The following is a 21,649-nucleotide window of genomic DNA, read 5'->3' as shown; positions in this document are numbered from 1 at the left end:
CTTTATTTCAACTTTATTTGATTCTCTAATGGAGTTGGGCGTGACGCGCTCCCCACGCACAGCTGGGCGGCCCGGGACCCCAGCGGGCAGGCTGCCCGGAGCCTGTGCGGAGGGGAGCGGGACGGGACGGGACGGGACGGGGACATGGTCTACCCCTCAAAGTGTGCTAATTAAAAAACACAGAGCCTCCTCCGGCCGCTGTAGTGTCCTCGAGTGACGCGGCCGCCGGTCGATGCATTGGACGGGAGCTCGGCGGACGAGCGACTGCGGACGGATCCGAGGTCAACTTGAAAACTAACGGTGCGCGTCCGGTAAGAGCCTCGAGTCCGAGAGCGGCTCCCCCCGTTAGCCCGAGCGGCTCCCCCCCTTAGCCCGAGCGGCTCCCCCTGTTAGCCCGAGCGGCTTCCCCCGTTAGCCCGAGCGGCTCCCCCCGTTAGCCCGAGCGGCTAGTCGTAGCTCCTCGTCGCGTTGTCTCTGATAGCCGCTGTCACGTCCCTGCGCTGCGGTGTTACGACACGTCCGCGTCGCCACCACCAGCCGGAGCTACTCGGACCGTTAGCGGCGGTTGACAGCGGCGCTAACGCTACTGCGGCGTGTGGGCGGCAGCCCGACACACTTCCCGAGCTAGCTGCGGCAACACAGTCGGTGCAGCCCCCGGCCACGGTCACCGTCTCTGTCTGTTGTCAGGACAGTTCCGGGTGGATGAAGCCGTCCATCCAAGTAGAACAGTAGTGTGTGCAGGCTGCACAACCATGACACTGGAAACATGTGTAATGGAAGAACTGTATTACACCACCAGTATTTATATTGTTATGATATCATATAGGATATAGGAGTTGAGAAGGGACTGATTAAATATTTTCTTTATTTACTTCTAATATTATTATTGGTGCTGTTACATTATTATTCTCTCACATTGTCTTTTCTCACACACACAAACAAATACAAAAGAATAAGAGGACAGCGGGTCGGCACGGGGCGTAGTGGTCAGCACCTTCGCCTCACAGCAAGAAGGTTCTGGGTTTGTGTCCCGGTTCAAACCAACCAGGACCTTTCTGTGTGGAGTTTGCATGTTCTCCCCGTGTATGCGTGGGTTCTCTCCGGGTTCTCCCGCTTCCTCCCACAGTCCAGAGACATGCAGAATGGGGTTAGGTTCATTGGAGACTCTAGATTGACCGTAGGTGTGAATGTGGAGTGAATGGTTGTCCATCTCTGTATGTGGCCCTGTGATAGGCTGGGACCTGTCCAGGGTGAACCCCGCCTCTCGCCCAATGTTAGCTGGGATTGGCTCCAGCACCCCGCGACCCTTAAATGGATAAAGAGGTAGACGATGGATGGATGGAAGAGGACAGTGGCAGTAGGGGCTGCAACTAACAATTATTTTCATAATCAATTAATTCAATTCAATTCAATTCAATTTTATTTGTATTGCTTCATATCACAACATACATTGTCTCAAGGCACTTTACATAGTAAGGTCAATATTACAGTATTACAGGGAAAACCCAACAAATCCCACAATGAGCAAAGCACTTGGCGACGGTGGAGAGAAAAAACTCCCTTTTAACAGGAAGAAATCTCTGACAGAACCAGACTCAGTTGTGGGCGGTCATCTGTCTCGATCTGTCTTGGGGTGAGGAGAGAGAGGAGGAAGAGAGGAGAGGTGGGCAGAAAGAGGGTGGGAGGAGAGACAGTAGGAGAGAAGAGAGAGAGAGGACAGTTGTACAACCGCTGCTGTAATCTCTACCAGACTGATACTTATAATTAAAAAATGCAATTATGTTGTTGTTATTATTAGTTATAATATTAATATTAATATTAATAATAAAAATAATAATGACGGGTTTGTTAGATCTGTTAGATTATTTGTTTGGTCCATAAAATGGTGAAAAATGTTGATCGTGTTTCCCAAAACTCCCAAGATATTCAGTTTACTGTCATAGAGGAGCAAAGAAACCAGAACATATTTGAATTTTTTTTTTCATAAAAACTACTTGAACCGATTATCAAAATAGTTAGCGATTGATTTAGTAATCAATAACGAATGGATTAATCGATTAACTGTTGCAGCTCTTAGTGGCAGTAATTACATTGAGCCCAAAAACGAATATAAATACAAGAGTCCTGTACGGGTGTCTGTAGTTTTTCTCCTTCTGGAAAACTTCTCACTTCTCCAACAAATTCGATGACTATTTCATCTTGAATGAACAAAATGTCTTGGTTGGGAGACTGCCATTTCCTCTGCAGAGAAGAGCCCTAAGTAGAACCCCGGGGAATTATGTACTATGTGTACTGATGTATTTAAGCACTGTCAGACTGTTATAAAGGCAATTATAATAGTGATATCTAAACATGTTTAAAATGTTATGAATAACAACAGCAATGACTGCAACACCTATTAATAAAAGCAAAATAACAATTATGATGAAAAATAATAATAGTCGTAGCATCTCTTACAGCAGCACAATATGTAGCACGTTTTTCAAGACGATGTAGGCTGAAACATCTCCGGAGCGTTGTTCTTGCCTTTGCAGAACAAACTCACGTTGCTTAGCCTGTGCCTGCACAGCAACTTTGCTAAATTTGGTTGATGCTGGTCAGATTTTCTAAGAGTGGTTTTAAAGATGAATAAAATTTGAAATGGTAAATCGTGTGGAATATAACCATGAGATCAGTAACCATTTCATCCCTAATGGATAGGTCCCGTGTTGTTCTTGGGGTAAACCTGAGAAAGCAATATTCATTAAACTTGCCTCACCTCTGCAGACACTTCTGTCAGCCATTCCTGTGACATATGCAAATTATTGTAAATTAATAATTTGATTTATCAGATTCTCTGCAACATTGCCACTGAGACCAAAGCACATTGTGCTACTTGTTGGTAATAGTTCAGTATTATGAAAGATCCAGGCTGTTTTTCACAAGATGGACAATAAATTAGTTGTTTTTAGTAGAATATTTTAGATGCATAATTCATGGCATATCCACCCTGATATATTGTTCATAGATGCCCAATAAACCAATATTTCAACAACTAAATAGTTAAATAGACATATATAAATTCTATATATGCCTTTTGCCATTATAGCAGTCTATATATAAAAGAAAATTCTAATGTTGACACTTCACCTCACCTTCCAGGGTGGACCACTACAAATAAACGCTCTGCTCAGGAAGACAGCACTGTCTGCTGCCCGGTGCAGAGGCTCAGACATTCAGCCTATGTGTGTGATTGTATTAAGTAACACCATGTGGTGTTTGAGTGCAGGGCTAACCAGCTTATCCCCTTGTTCAACAGACTCCCGTGTGGGATGTGTGATGTACTGTATGCTAGCTGGAGACGAAAATGAAACCCAGTCGCAACCTCCTCCTGGGCCTGTGCTCCATGTTGGCACTGGGATTCCTCTACTATTCTTCAGGGAGGATCAGCTTACAAGGCTGGGGCCACAAATCATGTGAGTAAAAGTGGCCATAGTATGGCCTTGTTAACTTTTTTCATTGAGCAGCTGCAACTGCAGCATCAGTGACAGGACTCCTTTACACAGTGGTGGCCATCGGATCATCTCCTCTCCTCAGCTGACTACATTCACTTCTGTCCTCCGGCTCTGCCCTCCTGCTTAAATTGAATAAAACACTGGAGCAGCCACTAATGGACTGTCACTGACTAACTTTATGTGAATGATAAAGTTAAAAGAGTCTGAAAAGCTTAGAGAGAAGAAGCTAAAATCCAGGATAGTTCTGGACGTGGCAGCAGTAACTGCATACAACAGAGAGGAGGAGCAGGACCACCGCTTTAAACACCAGTCAGGTTTTACAGTAGATCAGTTCTGATACACTAGTTAAAGTAGTCAGTGTGTTAGATCATCTCAGAACTGCACGAAGAGAAGCCTCTAAAATTCAAATTTGTCTGCTGCTGCATTCTCTGCTCTACACTATAGTTGATAAAACGTGGATATATAGTTTAATGCATCGCAAACTCAAGAGCATTAGATCGCAGCTGTTTTACTAACATTCAGTATTTGTCTTTACTTGTTGATGTCTTGACACAGTTGTTATTTTGTCAAGTTGTAGACTGAAATATCGAGTGAGTAAATAATTAGATATTAAATAATTAGACTATTACATTACATTATTGAAAAATATGATACTCTAGTTTATATAGGGCTGGGCGATAAAACGATAAAGATAATTATCCCGAAATAACTTTTCCTCGATAGAAATATAATACAAGGTCAATATAACTCTGATAGAACTAATTCCGACCATGTTTTGACAGACAACACAAACAGCCAATGATAAAGAGAAGAGCGCCATGCCGAACCAATCATGTGCCTGGAATAGAGTTACAGCCACGTCACGTTAGGTTGACGCACACAGCAGACCCTAGGAGAAGCAGCCGGCTTCAGCTCAAATGTTAATGTTTGGGCTAATGCGTCGTGCACATTGATTTTTTATCGAGATAAAAGAAAAAAATGACGACGGGAAATGTCATCTGGATTGATAGCGTTACCGAAGAAGACGTCCCGACAGACACAGCCCAAGGCTCAAAAGACAAGGACATTGTTTAATAGATGGGTCAGAGGAATTCGGTAGTGTGGAGATATTTTGGCTATTTAAAGTCCGACAACAAGCAAAGTAGTAGCGTGCTATGTGCGACATTAAAGGCGCAGTAAGCGATTTTATACACTTTTTGTAAAAATATGCAAATATTTCCACATGATCCGCTAGCTGTTGGTTCTGTGTGTTTGCCGGGGAAAAAAACAATAGGTTATTCGGCGCAGTCCTGGCTCTGTAAATTGAAAATGGGATGCAGCCTTGATACTCAGCAGCACTTGTTTCAAACACAACTCCGATGAATGCAGATTAAACATGTTCTTCGTCGTTTCTTGATCTTATCTGTTTAAAACACATGTTGATCAACTTCATAAACAGCTGAAATCTAACTCGGTGACTTTCCTAATAAAACTCTTGCTGCATTATTTTTAGCTTTGCCTAAACTGCTTATGCTGGCTTTTCTAATAATTCTTCATGGCATTATAGGGCTGTTTGTTCATCTTTCACTTTCTTACATGTGTTTTTAACACAACCACAACAAGGGATTGACACACTCACATATTAGCCAAAAAGAAAACAAACACACCTGTCATAGCAAAATGGTCTTTAGTGATGCGTCTGTGTATGACTCTCACTATAGAAACTCTCAATGTAACCTTTTTACCAGATGGGGGAGCCATTCTATTTACTTAGAGACAGAATTTTATTTGTGGTTTTAGGTTTCCCGGATCTTTACACTGCCTCTTCACTGGATTGAAATAGGAAAGCACTGAGCATTCATCATCTGGGCTCATTGCTGTTTTCCTCTGAAGTGGTTGTTTCTTCAAATCGTGTTTCATAAAGTATCCAGTTCAGAAATGTTGAACCTTTTCTGCAGTGCTGACTTTGATGTTGGAAAATGGCCTGATACCCACTGAAACTATATTCTTTATGTTGTGTGCATTGTTTTATACCATTGCCAGGTTCAATTTTTTAATTACTTTACTTTCAAAGGTTTTGTTTTTCATTCTGCCTGATAAATGAATGCATTAATACATAATTAATACACGATTAATACATTTTCTCCATACATTGTTAAATATATGGAGAAAATGTATTTACATGTAAATAACTAAATAAAATATTTTGGAAATGATAATCTTGAATTAATAGAGAAAAAAAATTATCTAACAATAAATACATTTTGAAAAGTCACTACGGAAAGTTAATTAATCCTCAAAACGTTTTCATTCTGACAGTTTTTATTTCTTTTCCTTTTTTCACCTAGTGATTTTCAATTTGATTTCATATTGTAAACTTTCATTAAAAATTCTTTGTCTTTTAATCAAGACAAATATCATCGAGTTGTATTTAGTTGTCTGCTCATTTTAACCAAAAGCACAATTAATTATATTATATTATATGTTATTATATTATGTGGCTCAGGTGTTAGAGAGGGTCGTCCTCTAACTAGAAAGTTGGTGGTTGGATCCCCACTTCGTCCTGTCCACATGCCGAAGTGTCCTTTGGCGAGAAACTTTTTGCCCCTAAATTGCCCCTGACGCCTATGCCACTGATGTCTCAGTGACATTCCCTGCAATGGGATGTACTGAACAACTGAAGATTCTAAAAACATTTGCCAGGGTCATATTTTGATGTACGTAGGCACCTCGGTCCACCTGATGGTATGAACTGGATTAGTTGCTTATAAAATCCTGATCTTGCCATTTTGACTTTCCTTCTATGAAGTTTTTCCTCCCGACAGGACATGATGCAGACTTACTCTCACCACACACTTCTCTTCAACACTACACCAGTGGATTAGGTTGGCTGAGCTATCATATCAGGAAGCTTCCCCCACCCTCGTCACCTGCGTAACCACCATTTGCTTCTCTTTAGAAGATGTTGCTGACCACATCTTGGCTTGCTACCCCCATCCAAGTCACTTGTCTGTCTTCCATGCACACATTTAAGATGTTGGTACCAGCATCTCTGAAAAAGTTGTCACTTGATTCCTTGAGTTCTAGCACAGGGGGTTTTGTTAGCACTTTTCACCCCAGAGAGATGGAGTTCAGTGGGAGATGTTGCTCCTTATTAGTGTTTCCTCAGGGCAGAAATTGGATAAGAATAAAATTATTGGCCTTCCTATCTAGCTTTTTAACTGTTGTTTCACACATTTCAGGGGCTACATGATATACTGGCAGTGGTCAATTTTTTGGTTTGGTTCTAATTTGGAATTGAATTTCAATGAATTTTTAGTCCCTTGTTTAAGTGAATTCCCTTCTCTTTCAATGGATTTGGACTTCTAGGGTGAAATTCCGGAACGCTTAAGCTCCCTTACTTCATCAATGGAAAGGAAAGTGATTTCATTCCACTGGAGTTGGCACTAAAGAGGGGTCCCCAGTCATCTCTCCGAAAAATAAAAGTACCAAGTCTTGACAGATCATCTCCTTCCCGGTGCTTACAACTTGGCCAGATCCTTCATGCATTCACCTAACCCATAATCATCAGCTCTTGATGCACTGCAGTCAAGATAAAGAGCCCTGCCAGCTGGAACAGATTGAGCTCAACAGGATCTTGTATGGACCTCCTGTCAAAGTAGGAGACCCTGTAGCTTTCCAGAACTTCACCTAACAGTCTAAAAGCTGACCTCCATTTTGTAATCCATCAAGGGAGAAGAAGGAAATTAACTGAAATGTGGCTCCTTTGTGTACAAAGTCCAGCATCAGTGAAAACATTGAGGAACCTTTGGAGGAGGATGCTGGGGAAAAAGCTTTCTTCTCAGAAGAATAAGGGGCCTCAAATTCCAGCCTTATTACTCATATTGCAATGTTAAGGGACTCTTTATGAGCTCCTGTTCCAAAGTACAGAGGCTCACTCAGTCACACCTTACTGCTTGCAAAACTCCAGTTGATCAATGCCTATATGTTGTATGCCTATAATTGGTATGGGCAAACCGTAAACACTTTTTTTTTCACCTATCGTCACTCCTCATCTGCTAGGTTCCTCTTGATTTTCTGCTCTAACTGAGGGCCCTTGTTGTACTGCTCTTTTTTCTACCGTCTTCAGTTCTGCACTGAGCACTGTGGTGCTCAACCTGGCACTGTGTCTGACCTGCCTGTACAGTTAAGATGATTTAGGTCATTCAAACAGCATTTCATTTTCCCCAGGTTATACGATGTTAACTTTTATTTACCATTTTCATTTATCTGAGATGTTCTAGTTGTCCAGGTTTTCTTCCTCTCATAGGCAGCCTCCATGTCTTCTTCCCAGGGCACTGTTAGTTCCACCGACATAACTTTCTTTTTAGACACCGATCAGTATATCAGGCCTCAAGACTGTGGTAGCAATCTCAGTGGGGAATGAATTTGTTGGTTTAGGTCTGCCTCTGTTGTCCAGTCTTTCCGGGAGGCAAAAATCATATCTTTATATATGTAGGCATCGTGCACCAGTCCGTGAGAGGATCAGACCTCAAACTATGCTCAGATTTTTTATCTGAATTCACCTGAAATTCAGCAGAATCAATTGAGAGAACTAAGAGAAGAATTCTATAATTCTTTCTTTAGTCTGTTGGTAGCAACGCAGTTTTCAGAAATTATACCTATTTAGTAGGCAAAAATAACTTTTTTACCTCAGGCATATCAGCATTTGCAAGCAATTTGGGACACGGATGAGGGCTGAACTCAAAGTTCATAAAAAGGTGGTGGAGTTGGAAATGGAGAATAGCTGAGGCTCTGCTAACCTGTGTCCAGGCTTGATTAGAAAATTGTCTGTTAAGTCGAGCCAAGTAAACGTTTGTTATTTAGTGTACTTGAGCTTTTCCTGAGTCGGTTAAATTTGGCAGCCAGAGAAGAGAATGTGCCAGACACTTCTGTGGAAACTGTGGATTTATTAACTTTATTTTCAAACCAACAGCTTGTACTGTCTTTGTAGATTGAACATTTTTTATATTCCAACAGTGCTGCATCATTCATCAGTCTCAGTTATTTCTGATGATACTACAGAGACATGGACTACTATGATAAATATAAACTTAGAAGTAATAGTAGTAAATATTTGTTAGATGACAGTCTAACAAATAACAGGAAGTAATGGGAAATAAACTTAAGGTGGTGATGGTGAATATACTGTAGGATTCTGAGGTTGAGGTTCAGACTGCATTTTTCAAGGCACTTAAAAGAAACCAGACACACACATGCCCAGTGTACATTAATGGTCACGTGATATGCAATTTCATGTGTAATAGTATGGACAGGGCTCACTTCTGACACAGAGCTAAAACATTCGCCTGGATTGGGGGGGGGGGGTTAAACGCAGCACCAGCCAATGTTTGTTAACCACACTCAGTGAATCATAAAAAATGACATTAAAATACTATGATGACATTAAAATTCAATCAATAAAAAGAAAAGAAAACAAACATGCCAAAGTCGAATAAGACAGTGAATAACAGTTGCAGTGCAGTAAAAAAAAATTATTAATAGTTTATTTACTGAAAGGCAACGGCAAACAGAAAAGTCTTCTTTAAAAGAACTGAGAGTTGCAGCAGACCTGTTTGCTCCAGATAGGTGGAGCATAGAAACTGAACACTGCCTACCCATGTTTAGTTCTGACTCTGGGGACAGAAAGCAGACCTGCCCCAGACGATCTGAGAGGTCTAGATGGTTCATAGCAAAGCAGAAGATCAGTAATGTATTTTGGCCCTCAACCATTCAGTGCTTTGTATTTTGAAATCAATTCTTTGACAAACAGGAAGCCAGTGTAAAGCTCTGAGGACTGGAGTAATATGATCTACTTTATTGGTCTTAGTGAGGACTCGAGCAGCAGCATTCTGTATTAACTTCAGCTGTCTGATTTACTTTTTAGGGAGACCTGTAAGGACACTGTTACAGTAGTCGAGTCTGCTGAAGATGAATGCATGGACACGCTTTTTCAAATCCTGCTGGAGATATAAGTCCTTTAATCCTTGATATATTCTTTAGGGGATAGTAAGCTGACTTAGTAATCATTTTAATGTGGCTGTTGAAGGTTGGATCTGAGTCCTTGACTACACACAGATTTATGGCTTGGTTTGTGGTTTTAAACATCACCATTTGAAGCTGGGTGCTAACTTTAAATCGTTCTTCCTTGGCCCAAAAAAACAATTATCTCAGTTTTTTCTTTGTTTATTTGAAGAAAATGTTGATGCATCCATTCATTGATTTCCTAAATGCATTAAGTTACTGCTTGTATTGGACCATAGTCCCCAGGTGATATTGTTATATAAATTTGTGTGTCGTCTACGTAATTCTGGTTACATATTTTGTTGTTTTCCATAATCTGAGCCAGTGGGACGCATGTGGATGTTGAACAGAAGAGGCCCCAGAATGGAGCCTTGGGATCTCCATACGTAATTTTTGACCGCTCAGATGTGTTATTACCTATAGACACAAAGTAGTCCCTGTCTTTCAAATATGATTCAAACCAGTTTAATACTGTCCCAGAGAGTTCAACCCAGTTGTCCAGTCGGTCTAGTAAAATGTTGTGATCACCTGTGTCGAAAGTGGCACTGAGATCCAGTAAAACCAAGACTGAAATTTTGCCATTGTCTGCGTGGATGTCATTGAAGACCCTAACAAGAGCCATCTCAGTGTGGTCTAATTCCAGACTGGAAGTCATCAAAACACTGCCATGAATTTGTTCTGTTTAAAAACAGCATTTCAATGATTTTGCTCAGAAATGGGAGGTTTGATATAGGACTATAAATGTTCATTAGTAAAGTTTCCAAATTGTTCTTTTATAAGAGTGGCTTGATAACAGCAGTCTTCAGGGTCTGTGAGAAGACACCTGAGAGATGATATGTGTTTACAATCTGTGGAAGATCTGAGGCCAGAATATCAAGACAACAGGAGGAGGATTTTAGATGTTGTATAATATCCTCCAAATTTTAATGGTTGATCGGATAAAATTGTGTCATGGTGATTAAATTGATTTTAATTGGACAAGCGGACAACACAAGTTCCTGCACCTGATGTTGAGGACATTGCCTAATTTTCAGAATTGTGACATCGAAGAAGGAGGCAAATTCATTGCAGGCCCTGGTGGAAATAAGTAAAGGGGCTACTGACACAGGAGGGTTTGTTAGCCTGTCCACAGTAGTAAACAAGACACGTGCATTATTATTGTTTTTTGCCACCTGCGTTCAGCTTTTTTGCCACTCTTTTTTCTGTTCGTACCAACGTGGCATTTCATCTCAATCAATAACATTTGAAATTTTAACATTGAAGTTATCAACAAGCTCATTTACTGAGACCCCAGTGAGGGTCGCTGTGGAGGAGAGAGCCTGTAAAAACATTTCACTGGTATTTTCAGTGATATACCATTTTATGTTTACTTCTCTTTGAACATTTGTCTGCACAGAGATAGCACTCTTAAAGAAAACACAGGAATGATCAGAGAGAGCAACATCAATCACCATAACCTCAGATATGTTCACACCCTTGGGCAAGATTATGTCCAAAGTGTGACCTTTGTTGTGTGTGGGCCCTGTCACATGCTGAGTCAGTCCATAGTTATCAAGGACACAACACAGTTCTTTTGTCCCTCTGTCCAGGGTTTGTCAACAGGAATGTTAAAATCACCAACAATAAGTGCACAGTCAAAGCCTGTCGTGGCTTTGACAATTTTGCCAGAACTGGATGACGATTTAAATCCAATGGTGGAAGAGGAGGCAGTGGGGCATTTAAAGGGTAGAACCTGGAAGTAGGACGGGGTGTGAATTTGGTCCTTGAAGTGACCAGCTCTTTCATCTGGTCAGTGAACTCCAAGAGAGGGGCGGAGGGAGAAAGGGTGAAAAGCAGGGAGGGTGAACTGGATGATGTTTGGGGGGGTAAAGTAGGTGGAGTTGTTTCCTTTCCCTGTTGCCTTTTACCTTCACTGTCGCTTTTGGAACTTACCCTGCTGTGTGAAGAGTTCAGATTATCTGATGTATCAGATCGGGGTCTAGGGTCCTGCAGCAGTGGAGCAAATCTGTTCTCCAGTTTCAAACTTGTTTGTTGGGGTGGTTTGTTACTCGTCCTTCCTGTCACAGTTGTCCACGGTTGGATCTTGCTTTGTACAGAAGTTGATGAGGCCCTATGTTCGGATGCTAATGCAGGCCAACCGGTCGCATCACATATCTGCTATGTTTTGCAACCCATTTCCAAAGGACATGAATAATGCTTTGGCTTTGCACTAAGAGTTCCAAGGAGGACAACTAGTCGATTCATTACTCTGTACACAGCCATTTTGCTTCTTAGAAGTTTGGTTGGTGCTAATTAACTTTATATTGTTGAGCCTGTATCTGTTCACTGTTTTGAGTCAGTGGTAGAGTGGTGTCATTCCCACAAAGTCCATTTACCTCCACATTCACTTTGAACCGGTGAATTTTAGTTTCCAGCATTGCATTTATAAGTATCCAAGACCTGCTTTCCATAGATTTACAAAAGACAAGCATAGCAAAGACAAAACTGAATGCAAAGCAAAGAGCAAGCAGCAAACATCTGCACTTAAAGGATACAGGAAGCGGTCTTCCTTGCAGCAAGTCATGTGTATAGATTTTTGTTCAGTTTTTTATTTGTACTTAAAATGTTACAGCAGTGTGTGTATTAATTGACAGGTCTGGAGCCAGGCCAGATTTAAATGGCTACTTGAATTTCTGAAATTGATCACATTTAGCTTTCAACTATGCAAAAATGTTGTGTTGCCACGACCAGATAACTTAAATTTTTTACAAATGTCAGTTTATCTGAATCGTTGCTGTGCTGCTTACCTTCCCACCAACCATGTAAACTTTACAGTTAACTTGTTCAGCAGTACTCCAGAAACTGGCTTTAGCTCTTCAGCCAACCTCATGCACGGTTCTTTATAGATAGTCTCACATCAGCTTAAAAAATGTGCGAGCACATATTGTTCAGGGTTGGAAACGCTCCCAGTTGGATTCTTACACTGTCTGCAGACATGCACTTATCTCTGTTTATATTATATTTAGGCACAGATGTGTTCATGCATGTTTATCAGCTTGTACTGTCCGCAGATGAAGAAACTGACACCACACTTCCCATAGCACTACGTGGACAGAAAGTATCATTTGACCTCTGCTGTTCAGATGTCGATATTCAAGATGGAGGATAAACCACCTGAAAATGTTTTAACAGGGAAAGGAGATATTAGAAACATCTCTTATCTCGGGGATTTCCCACTAAACCGCTAGCTCGACTGTACACAGCCGTATCTCAGAACAGATGCAGGCCTCGACAGTACCACAAAGAGTTCAACCAACTAAATCGTGTCGCTCACTCAACTGCTTAGTCGGGTCTACCTGCTCGAGTCCTCCTCGCTTGTCTATGAATGTGCACTGAGCTTGGTTGTTTTCACGTCATTCAGGTTAAAAACTAATAATTAGAAATAAAAGGCTTCTGAAGCATGCCACTGTTGGGTCTCACAAAATAAAGGATCTGACCACATGCTCCTTTGTTCCAAAGACAAAGGAAGGCAAGACTCCCATGGTTCTAATGGGATCACAACTTGGTCACAAATTTGGTCTCTGAGGTCCCTGACTTCATGCAGGGTCCACGTGCCAACACTCTCCCTACTTCTGCTCCGGATCTCTAAAACTCATTCCTCTGTTTTTTTGCTCACTAAATCAACATCATTACCCAATCATTAAAACTTCTGCTGTCACCCCTTTCTTAAAGAATCCTGATCTTAATCCCTCCTCCCTCAATAACTACTGCCCAATCTCCAACCTCCCCTTCCTTTCTAAAACCCTGGAACGCATTGTCGCCACACAACTCCAATCCCATCTCGACATCACCTATTCAATCCCTCCAATCTGGTTTACTCCCCCTTCATAGTGCAGAAAAAATGCTCTACTTAAAGTCCTTAACAACCTCCTCACCTCTGCTGATATTGGTTCCCTCAACATCCTCATCTTCCTTGACCTGAGTGTAGCCTTTGATAGCCATGCCATCCTGCTCACCAGACTCAAAGACCTCGATATCAAAGGTACTGCACTCAGTTGGCTCCAGTCCTACCTCTCCAATATATCCCATTTCATTTCTCTCTACATTCTCACCTCTGCTACAGCCAGAGTCACACAAGGCAATCCTCAAGGCTCCGTACTGTGTCCCCTTTTCTTCATCATCTACATCCTCCCCTCGGTCAGATACTCTGCCACTTCAACCTGGACTTCACTACTATGCCGACGACACCCAGATCTACCTCAGCCCCAAATCCCCAACAACCCCCCCTGACTGAATCAGTCTCACTAATTATAAATAGCAGGGTGGTGCATTTAATTAAAGGTATTAATTATTATTAATCTTTGATAACATTTATAATTTGACCATTTTACAATACCTTTGGTTATTACTTTGACTTTAAATGCCAATGTTTTCAATTAATTATTCCTACCACATTAGTAAATTGTTAATGCAATTACAGCTTGCCTGAAGTATGGTTGGGGTTAACCTCCACCCCAATGTCAAATTCACCTTTTTAGATAAAGGTCAAACTCTGTTTGTGCACTGGCACTGAATATTTTGCCTTCAATGTAATTAAATTACTTAAATGTTATTTAAAAAATAACCTTTCAAAAATCTAAAAGCTAAAGTATTTAATTGATTGTCATATTTATGTCCTTTTTTCTTAGTGTATGACAAGCAAGGGTTCCTCCTGAAGCTGGATGGAAGTTTGTGAGTATACATGTTTTTACATATTTGTTACATATTACATATTTTATTATAGTCCCAGCCAAAGTCAAGGTACTACATTCCACCCAACATTGAATTGTCCCTACAGTTATTTATTTGTGTAATATATTCACATTAATTACCTGTGTTCTTTGCTCTGCTCTCTTCTAAAAAAAAATTGACCCATCTAACAGTTGGAAGAACAGACATCCCGCCCTGCCGGTCTGTTAAAAAGTCCATCGTTGTCACCCTCCTCGGCAGACAGGAAGAACTCAGCATATCACCTGCCCTCTCTGTATATGTGTTTGGATATTCATCATTTGTCTGACTTCATTCTTTCCTTTCTACAGGCCTTTGGAGATGATCTACAAGTACAGCAATCTCAGTGAGGGAGCCTGTAGGCCTGGTTTTGCAGCTGCCAAGATGACTGCCATTTATCCAAAGTAAGAATACTTTACATGATTGAAGTGACATCAAACACAATTTAAGATACATTGTGACTAATGTGACCTTGTCGTTGTTATGTCAACTCATGCAACCATTGGTCCATCCCAAACCAGCTGTATTGTTAATAATAATACAAGATGTTTTTATAGCACTTTTCGGGGAATTTTACAAAAGTGCTTGTGTTCCTTAGATTTCACCTATTGATATCACCTGTCCAGTGCAAGGTGCATGTGGTGTCTTATGTTGTGCATAGATTGGGGCTACTTTTGGTTATCAGCAATTACAAGAATTACAGGTGTTCACACAAAATGTCCATATCTGGTAGATATGAGCATTTATGGAGAGAACTGAAGGTGTGAATCCGAGCACTGACTCTGTCAACCAGCCCTCATCACAATGTACAAAAGGCCTTAAGTTTTCCCCCGGATGTGAGAGGACGCTGGTGTGGTTGTTCTCATCGCTTCTACATCTGAGTCTGTTTGTTTTACTTTTGCTACTCAGCAAGTTTTATTTTCTGATCCTACTTTTTGTAAGATTATCCTTTCGACATCTCACTTATTCCTACTTGGATTGTTCAATAACACTACTTGAATGGCTTTTCAACTCATCTGTCGCACCTTTCCTCTGCCTCTGGTAAATCCCACGTCAAGTAGCTTTCAGCAACCAACGAGCTAACCACCTCCCTGCATCTTCAGGTATTTTCCTGGATAGTCTCTCAAGCTGTCCCGGTGCAGATAATTCATGCAGACTACAACCGCTGACTCTTCAAGTTAGCTGCCACCAGATGGATAAACCCCCCCTCCGTGGTAGTGGTGGAATAGCCACATTTTATAGGCAAAACATCACTTCAAGTTCTATAGCCATCCCGGCCGCCCAATTGCAAATCCCCCACTTCCCCAGTCACTCATGGTGTTCCACAGAGTTCGGGACTTGGTCCCCTCCTTTTCATTCTTTGCATCCTCCCACTCTGTCAAATCCTCTGCCAACATGGCCTTTGTTCTCACTGCTATGCCAACGACACTCAACTCTACCTCTCCACCAAGACCCTCTCTGCAGCCACCCATACCACCCTCACCACCTGCCTCACTGACGTGAAAACCTGGATGCAACGTAACATTGCAACTGCAATAAATCTGAAATCCTCATCATCGCACAAACTCCCCCCCAGGATTTCTCCCTCAACATTGAAGGTTCAATTCTCATCCCCTCCACTCATGTCAACAACTTAGGCATCATCCTTGATCCCACCCTTTCATTCCTCCCCCATGTAAACCAGATTATCAAAACAGCCTTCTATCACCTCAGGAACCTTGCTCCCTATCATCATCAGCCGCCTAAACTCTGGTCCATGCATTAATTTCATCCTGACTTGATTACTGCAACTCCATCCTATATGGCTCAACAAACAACATCCTCAATGAACTTCAGTATGTTCAGAACTCTGCTGCCCGTATGCTCACCTCAACCCGCCGCTGACCACATCACCCCTGTCCTACACGACCTCCAATGGCTCCCCATCAAATACCGGATTGATTTCAAAACACTATTTTATCACCTTCATAGCCCTCAACAACCTGGCCCCTCCCTACCTCTCTGACCTCCTCCACCGCCACACCCCTACCCGTTGCCTCACGTCCACTGATGCCGACCTCCTCAAACCCATCAGGACTAAGCTTCAGACCTGGGGCAACAGAGCCTTTGCTGCAGACGCTCCCTCTCGAATGGCCTTCTCAGCCATATCCGCATTGCCAACACTCTTCCGTCCTTCAAGACAGCCCTCAAAACGTCTTCATTCTTGCTTTTAACCTTTAAACTTAAACTTTTGTTTTTGTTTTGTTTGATTGTAAAGCGTCTTTGTTTATTTGGAAAAGCGCTATATAAGTATGATGTATTATTATTATTATTACATCAAATAACACAAAACAACTTTATTGAAATATAACAGCCTTTATTAACTTAGCAATATCAATGTACAATCAATACGACTTATTAATAAATATCCATATATCATAATCATATAAAATCTTATGAAAAGACAACACGCAAGAGTGTGTATGTGTTTGTGTGTGTGCGCGCATGCGTGCACAGGCGTGTGCGCATGAAAAGGGGAGAAGAAACAAGATGTGACTTGGGAAGTCACTTGGCACCGGAGAAAGGTGGGGCGTGAGACCTCAAATTAAATGACTGCTCCCTTTAAACATGTGACTCTAACAAAGGAGAGTTCGGGGATGAAGTTAAATTCCGACCATTAAGTGTATGTAAATGTTCGTTAGTAGAAGCAAAGAGAGAGCAATCAAAGCAAGCAGTAAGCGATGATGACGGAGATCCAGCACTGGGACATCTCTGGTCTTTCAACCGACAACAGCGTGCTGGGCTCAGACACGACGGCAGAGCAACACACAATAGTCCGACATGGTCGAACACAAATTACAGTCAAGCAACACTAATAATAACTATCATAGCAGCAATAAACGGGACAAGCCGGTGCGGTACAACTTCACAACAATAGTAAGTTAAACCTACTAAAACACACTTAAATAGCTGCCCAGAGCTAAAGCCTCAAACTGTACTCCTTAGCAGGGAAACAGTCGTGTGCAGTCCGTCCTCGGATGCCATGGCGAAGGCCATGGCGTTGGTAGCGACTGACAGTGGTGCAGTCCTCAGCATTCGGATGGACTGGGGTCGTCTAAAGTGAAAGCCTGGGGGTTCAGGTCTTTCCTTCTGCAGACAACAATTAAAAGAGTGTTCCGTCGCAACAGCTCTGTTTCGCTTCCGGCACTGTGTCCACACACACAGAAAGAAAGAAAAAAAAGTCGGAAATCCTGAGGTTCAGCTGCAGGCCCGATCACTTCTACTGGTTTCTAGAGTAATCGTCGTGGTGGGCGAAATCTAATTTTAGAAGTGGTTACTTCTTTTGTCGGACAAAGAAATCATCTGATCGGGGCAAGTCTATACCTGGAAGCAAAGAACAGTTGGCGTAGCGTTCTGTTTATAGTGTCTGTGGCGTCACGGGACCCCTCGCGGGGCCGGTCGGGTCTCTGCCAATGAGGGATGCAAGTTGGGCTGTGTCCGAGATCACGCCCCTAGGTGGGAGGGTCGCTGCGGGGGTCCAAGAGTCTTGCCGTTTTTTTCTTTGTTTGGCGTCTGCCATTTCAGAAGACAATGCATTCACTCAGGCTTCTGAGATGACATGCAGGCCGCAGTTCATTTACCCACTGTGCTCACGCACACCACATATAGTTCACACAATACATTATATTCCTGTCTGTAAAGATGAGCTACACAGATAGATGTATAGAATTTGAGTTACATCCGAGTAACTTCTGTTTTTTTGCTGTGTCTCATTCCTAATTAGGAGACTACTTTCATCTGTACAGAGTGAGGATTACATCTTCCAGTCACTCTTTTTGCTGTGAACACATGGAATGTCTGTTGACACGGTATCCACCCTAACATGTAGAGGAGGTGCACAACAGAAATGCTGTAGCCTGTTGCGTAACTTCAGTGCCTAAACAACCAGCTGCAGTACTCCACAGAGAAGCCAGAGGCATTATTGGCCTTAAGAATAGAATACTAATCCGTATTGCCCACTTACATGGAAATTTGTATTTGGGTAAAAGGCAGACCAGATGAGATGTGTCCCATTTCAGGGGTCACACCCATTGGAGGATATGAGGATTCAATTCAATTCAATTCAATTTTATTTGTATAGCGCCATATCACAACATACATTGTCTCAAGGCACTTTACATAGTGAGGTCAATATTACAATATTACAGGGAAAACCCAACAAATCCCACAATGAGCAAAGCACTTGGCGACGGTGGAGAGAAAAAAATCCCTTTTAACAGGAAGAAATCTCGGACAGAACCAGACTCAGTTGTGGGCGTCTGTCATCGGTCATCTGTCTCGACCGGTTGGGGTGAGGAGAGAAATGGGGAAGAGAGGAGAGGTGAGCAGAAAGAGGGTGGGAGGCGAGACAGTAGGAGAGAAGAGAGAGAGAGAGAAGGACAGTTGTACAACCACCGCTTTAATCCACCCAGTCCAGAACTAGGTGGACCAGGTGTTAATACTGCTGGGCCATCATCGCTGCTATCTTGAGGCAGTTATAGGTTCGATTCATTTGTAGAGTAAAAACAATAGAATTTACACAAATGGTAAATTGAGAAATCTCTTTTTGCCGTCCATGGTAATTCCATAGGTACCCAACAACCAGACAAATTTTTTTAAGGGTTAAAAGATATTGAAGACAGAAATATTTTTTGACACGTCAGATTTATATGAACTATATCAGTGATGGGAGGTTAAATTATAGGAACCCCTCTCAGTACAACGCAAAACAGCTGAACAGCACCACGAACTACATCCTTCAAAATGACCACACTCAGCGCCACGCAGTATTTGGACAGTGATGTCATTTTTTTTTTATTTAGCCTCTATACACAGCCACAATGGATTTGAAATGAAACAATCAATACGTGATTGAAGTGTAGGCATTTACCATTTAATTCAAGGGGGTTGAAATGAAATATTGCATTAACCATTTAGGAATTGCAGCTGTTATTTTTCATAATCCATCCATTTTCAGAGGCTCAAAAGTATTTGGACAAACTAACATGATTATAAATATAAGGTTTGTTTTTAATACTTGGATGAAAATCCTTTGCAGTCACTGACTGCCTGAAGTTTGGAACCCATGGACATCACCCTGAGTTTCCCCCCTTGACATGCTTTGTCAGGCCTTTACTGCAGCTGCCTTCAGGGGCTGCTTGTTTGTAGGTCTTCGTGCCCTCAGTTTTGTCTTCTGTCACTGAAAATCTATTTTGGGTTGAGATTGGTGATTGACTTGGCCATTTTGCACCCACTCACATTGTTTTTGCTCTCTATCTGATAGGTTCATTCTGTTGCTTCAGCCCAATGATGGCTTTCTTCACTAGCATCGACACCTCTTTGTACCATGTTTTCCACAAGCTAACCCTAAATTTCATAAAATGTATTTATTTTTCCTGACATCAGCATTTGTTTCAAATGCCGGAGACTTTTACTGTAAAACCTTGCAGGCACCCTTTACATACAGAGAAGTTGGTGCGTGTTAGCTGGACAGAGCTAATATTTAATTACATTGCCTATTTAATGTTGTGTTCCAAATATAGAGTGAACTGAGACGGACTGACTGTCTGCTCTAATCCCTCTGTTGTTTGAATAGTCTTCATAAAATGTTCCTCACTTGTTGATTGGCACTTATCAAGAAGCAGTTCCTACTTTGTTTGCTGTTGATGTTGTAGTAGACTTGCTTAAGTTTTCTATCCAATGTATGACATCAGTTCATCACTCAGCTGCGATGTCTAATCCAGAGTCACACTTGCCTTTGTGTTTCAAAGTCATTCGCACATTGGACCGGCAGACTACTACTGTATCAGTTGATACACTCTGCTGAGTCGGTCTAGGAGGACCTCCGTAAAAAGTCAGAGAAGCAGGTGTGTGACCGAGTGAGCAGATCGGCAATAGAGTGTGGTGGAGGCGCATGTAGTAGCTTCATGATTAACAGCAATTCATTTATGACTGTCTATCTTTCTGTCGTCTTTCTTTCTTGAAATTTTTTTTATCCTATTAAAGTTTTATATTTTTTCTGACCTGCAAGCAAACATAAATTTTAACTAAAGTTAAACATAAACATAAAGTTTGAATTTGACTGCTCATCGCCAGATTCACTCGGACAGTTTTTTCTATGACTTTGTTTAAATCTTGTTCATTGATTTTGCCAAATCTGATTTTGCCTTCTCTGATCGTTTTGCTCAGTTTCTGAGGCAGGCAGTGCCAGGTATAAGCAAGCAGTCCTGGAACTCAGCCCAAGCCTGGAACTCAGTCATGCAACCATTGCTGAACTCGCTGCCATGCTCCTGCTCCTCTACCTAACTGCTCAACATCGCATCCCTAAATCCTCAGCCTCTATTTCTTTGTCATTTTCTGTAAACACTTTGTGGATGGGTGGCGTCGATCAAAAAAATCTTGCCTAGGGCGCCAACATTGCCACTGTGCCCTTGATAAAGATGTGCTTAAAGGCTGTATAATATACAACTGTTGCGCTACTGTGCTGAAATGTGTGCCTGCTTATTTATTAGTCTACAGTAGGGGTGGACAATCAGTCCAGCATAAAGAGCCAAAGAAAAAAACCCACACCATTGCAAAGAGCCTCATGTAACTTCCAATAAGTCACCTTCTGTAGACGCATTTGTAGGGGTTCACTGTTTCCCATAGGATTGTGAGGGACTATGGTGGGTGTACGTCAGACTCTGTAGGGAGGTCAGGGGGTATTTCAAAGGAAAATCCATCATTTTGGTGAACTATTTTTGAAGCTAGATCTATGAAGAACTGTATACTCTTGTAAAAAATAGTGTGCTGTAGTAAAGAATTTAATCATAGGCTGTATGGATATGAATGATCTTCACAACCTGTGTGTTGTATGGACACTGATCCCCACCTACATACCATTACAAAAAGGGGTAAAAATTAGCTCTTTTTTTATATATCATTTTTTGCATAAAAAACAACAACAGCACAGAACAGTTAACTGTAAAATGAACAAAATAAACTTTATACCTGCAGGAATTGTTAGTAAAACTAGTAATTGCTATAAATTATGAACTGATTATTCCCTGGGGATATTGCAATTTATCAGGTGATTTTTCCTCATTCTTAAGACCATGATTCTGTCTGTGTTATGATTTTCATTTAATTTCCACTATCATACAAATGAGGCTACTCTCCTCTGCTGTAGACATCTTCTTGCCAATCCTGCTAATTATTCAAGAAATTTGTCTGTCTGTCATATCTTGAGAACTCTTCATCTTATCAGACTCACTTGTCATGTGTATTGATACATGTTTAATAAACAGCTGATCAGCTCTTTGGAGCAGCAGCAGCTGGGACTCGTCAACGTAAGAGACGTTGTCAAGGGC

At 41.6% G+C, this 21,649-nt stretch overlaps 1 protein-coding gene across 3 annotated transcripts in view; it reads left to right on the top strand.

Moving 5' to 3' along the window:
• Nucleotides 1-47: 47 nt before the first annotated feature.
• LOC118318588 (CMP-N-acetylneuraminate-beta-1,4-galactoside alpha-2,3-sialyltransferase) overlaps nucleotides 48-21,649 on the top strand; it is a 41,832-nt gene continuing 20,230 nt past the window's right edge. The window contains exons 1-4 of one of the 3 annotated variants that reach the window (XM_035648386.2): nucleotides 48-300; nucleotides 3,299-3,455; nucleotides 14,204-14,246; nucleotides 14,594-14,686. In XM_035648386.2, the coding sequence (XP_035504279.2) occupies nucleotides 3,347-3,455; nucleotides 14,204-14,246; nucleotides 14,594-14,686 (245 nt within the window). In that variant the 5' untranslated portion in view covers nucleotides 48-300; nucleotides 3,299-3,346. Of the gene's footprint in view, nucleotides 312-3,298; nucleotides 3,456-14,203; nucleotides 14,247-14,437; nucleotides 14,466-14,593; nucleotides 14,687-21,649 lie in introns of those variants that run through there. The other 2 variants (XM_035648385.2, XM_035648387.2) reach the window with 2 other exon arrangements.

The sequence above is a fragment of the Scophthalmus maximus genome, chromosome 7 (assembly GCF_022379125.1).
Source record: "Scophthalmus maximus strain ysfricsl-2021 chromosome 7, ASM2237912v1, whole genome shotgun sequence".
NCBI classification, from domain to species: Eukaryota; Metazoa; Chordata; class Actinopteri; order Pleuronectiformes; family Scophthalmidae; genus Scophthalmus; species Scophthalmus maximus.
Note: the sequence above shows the minus strand (reverse complement) of the source record. Positions and strands in the feature narration are given on the sequence as shown.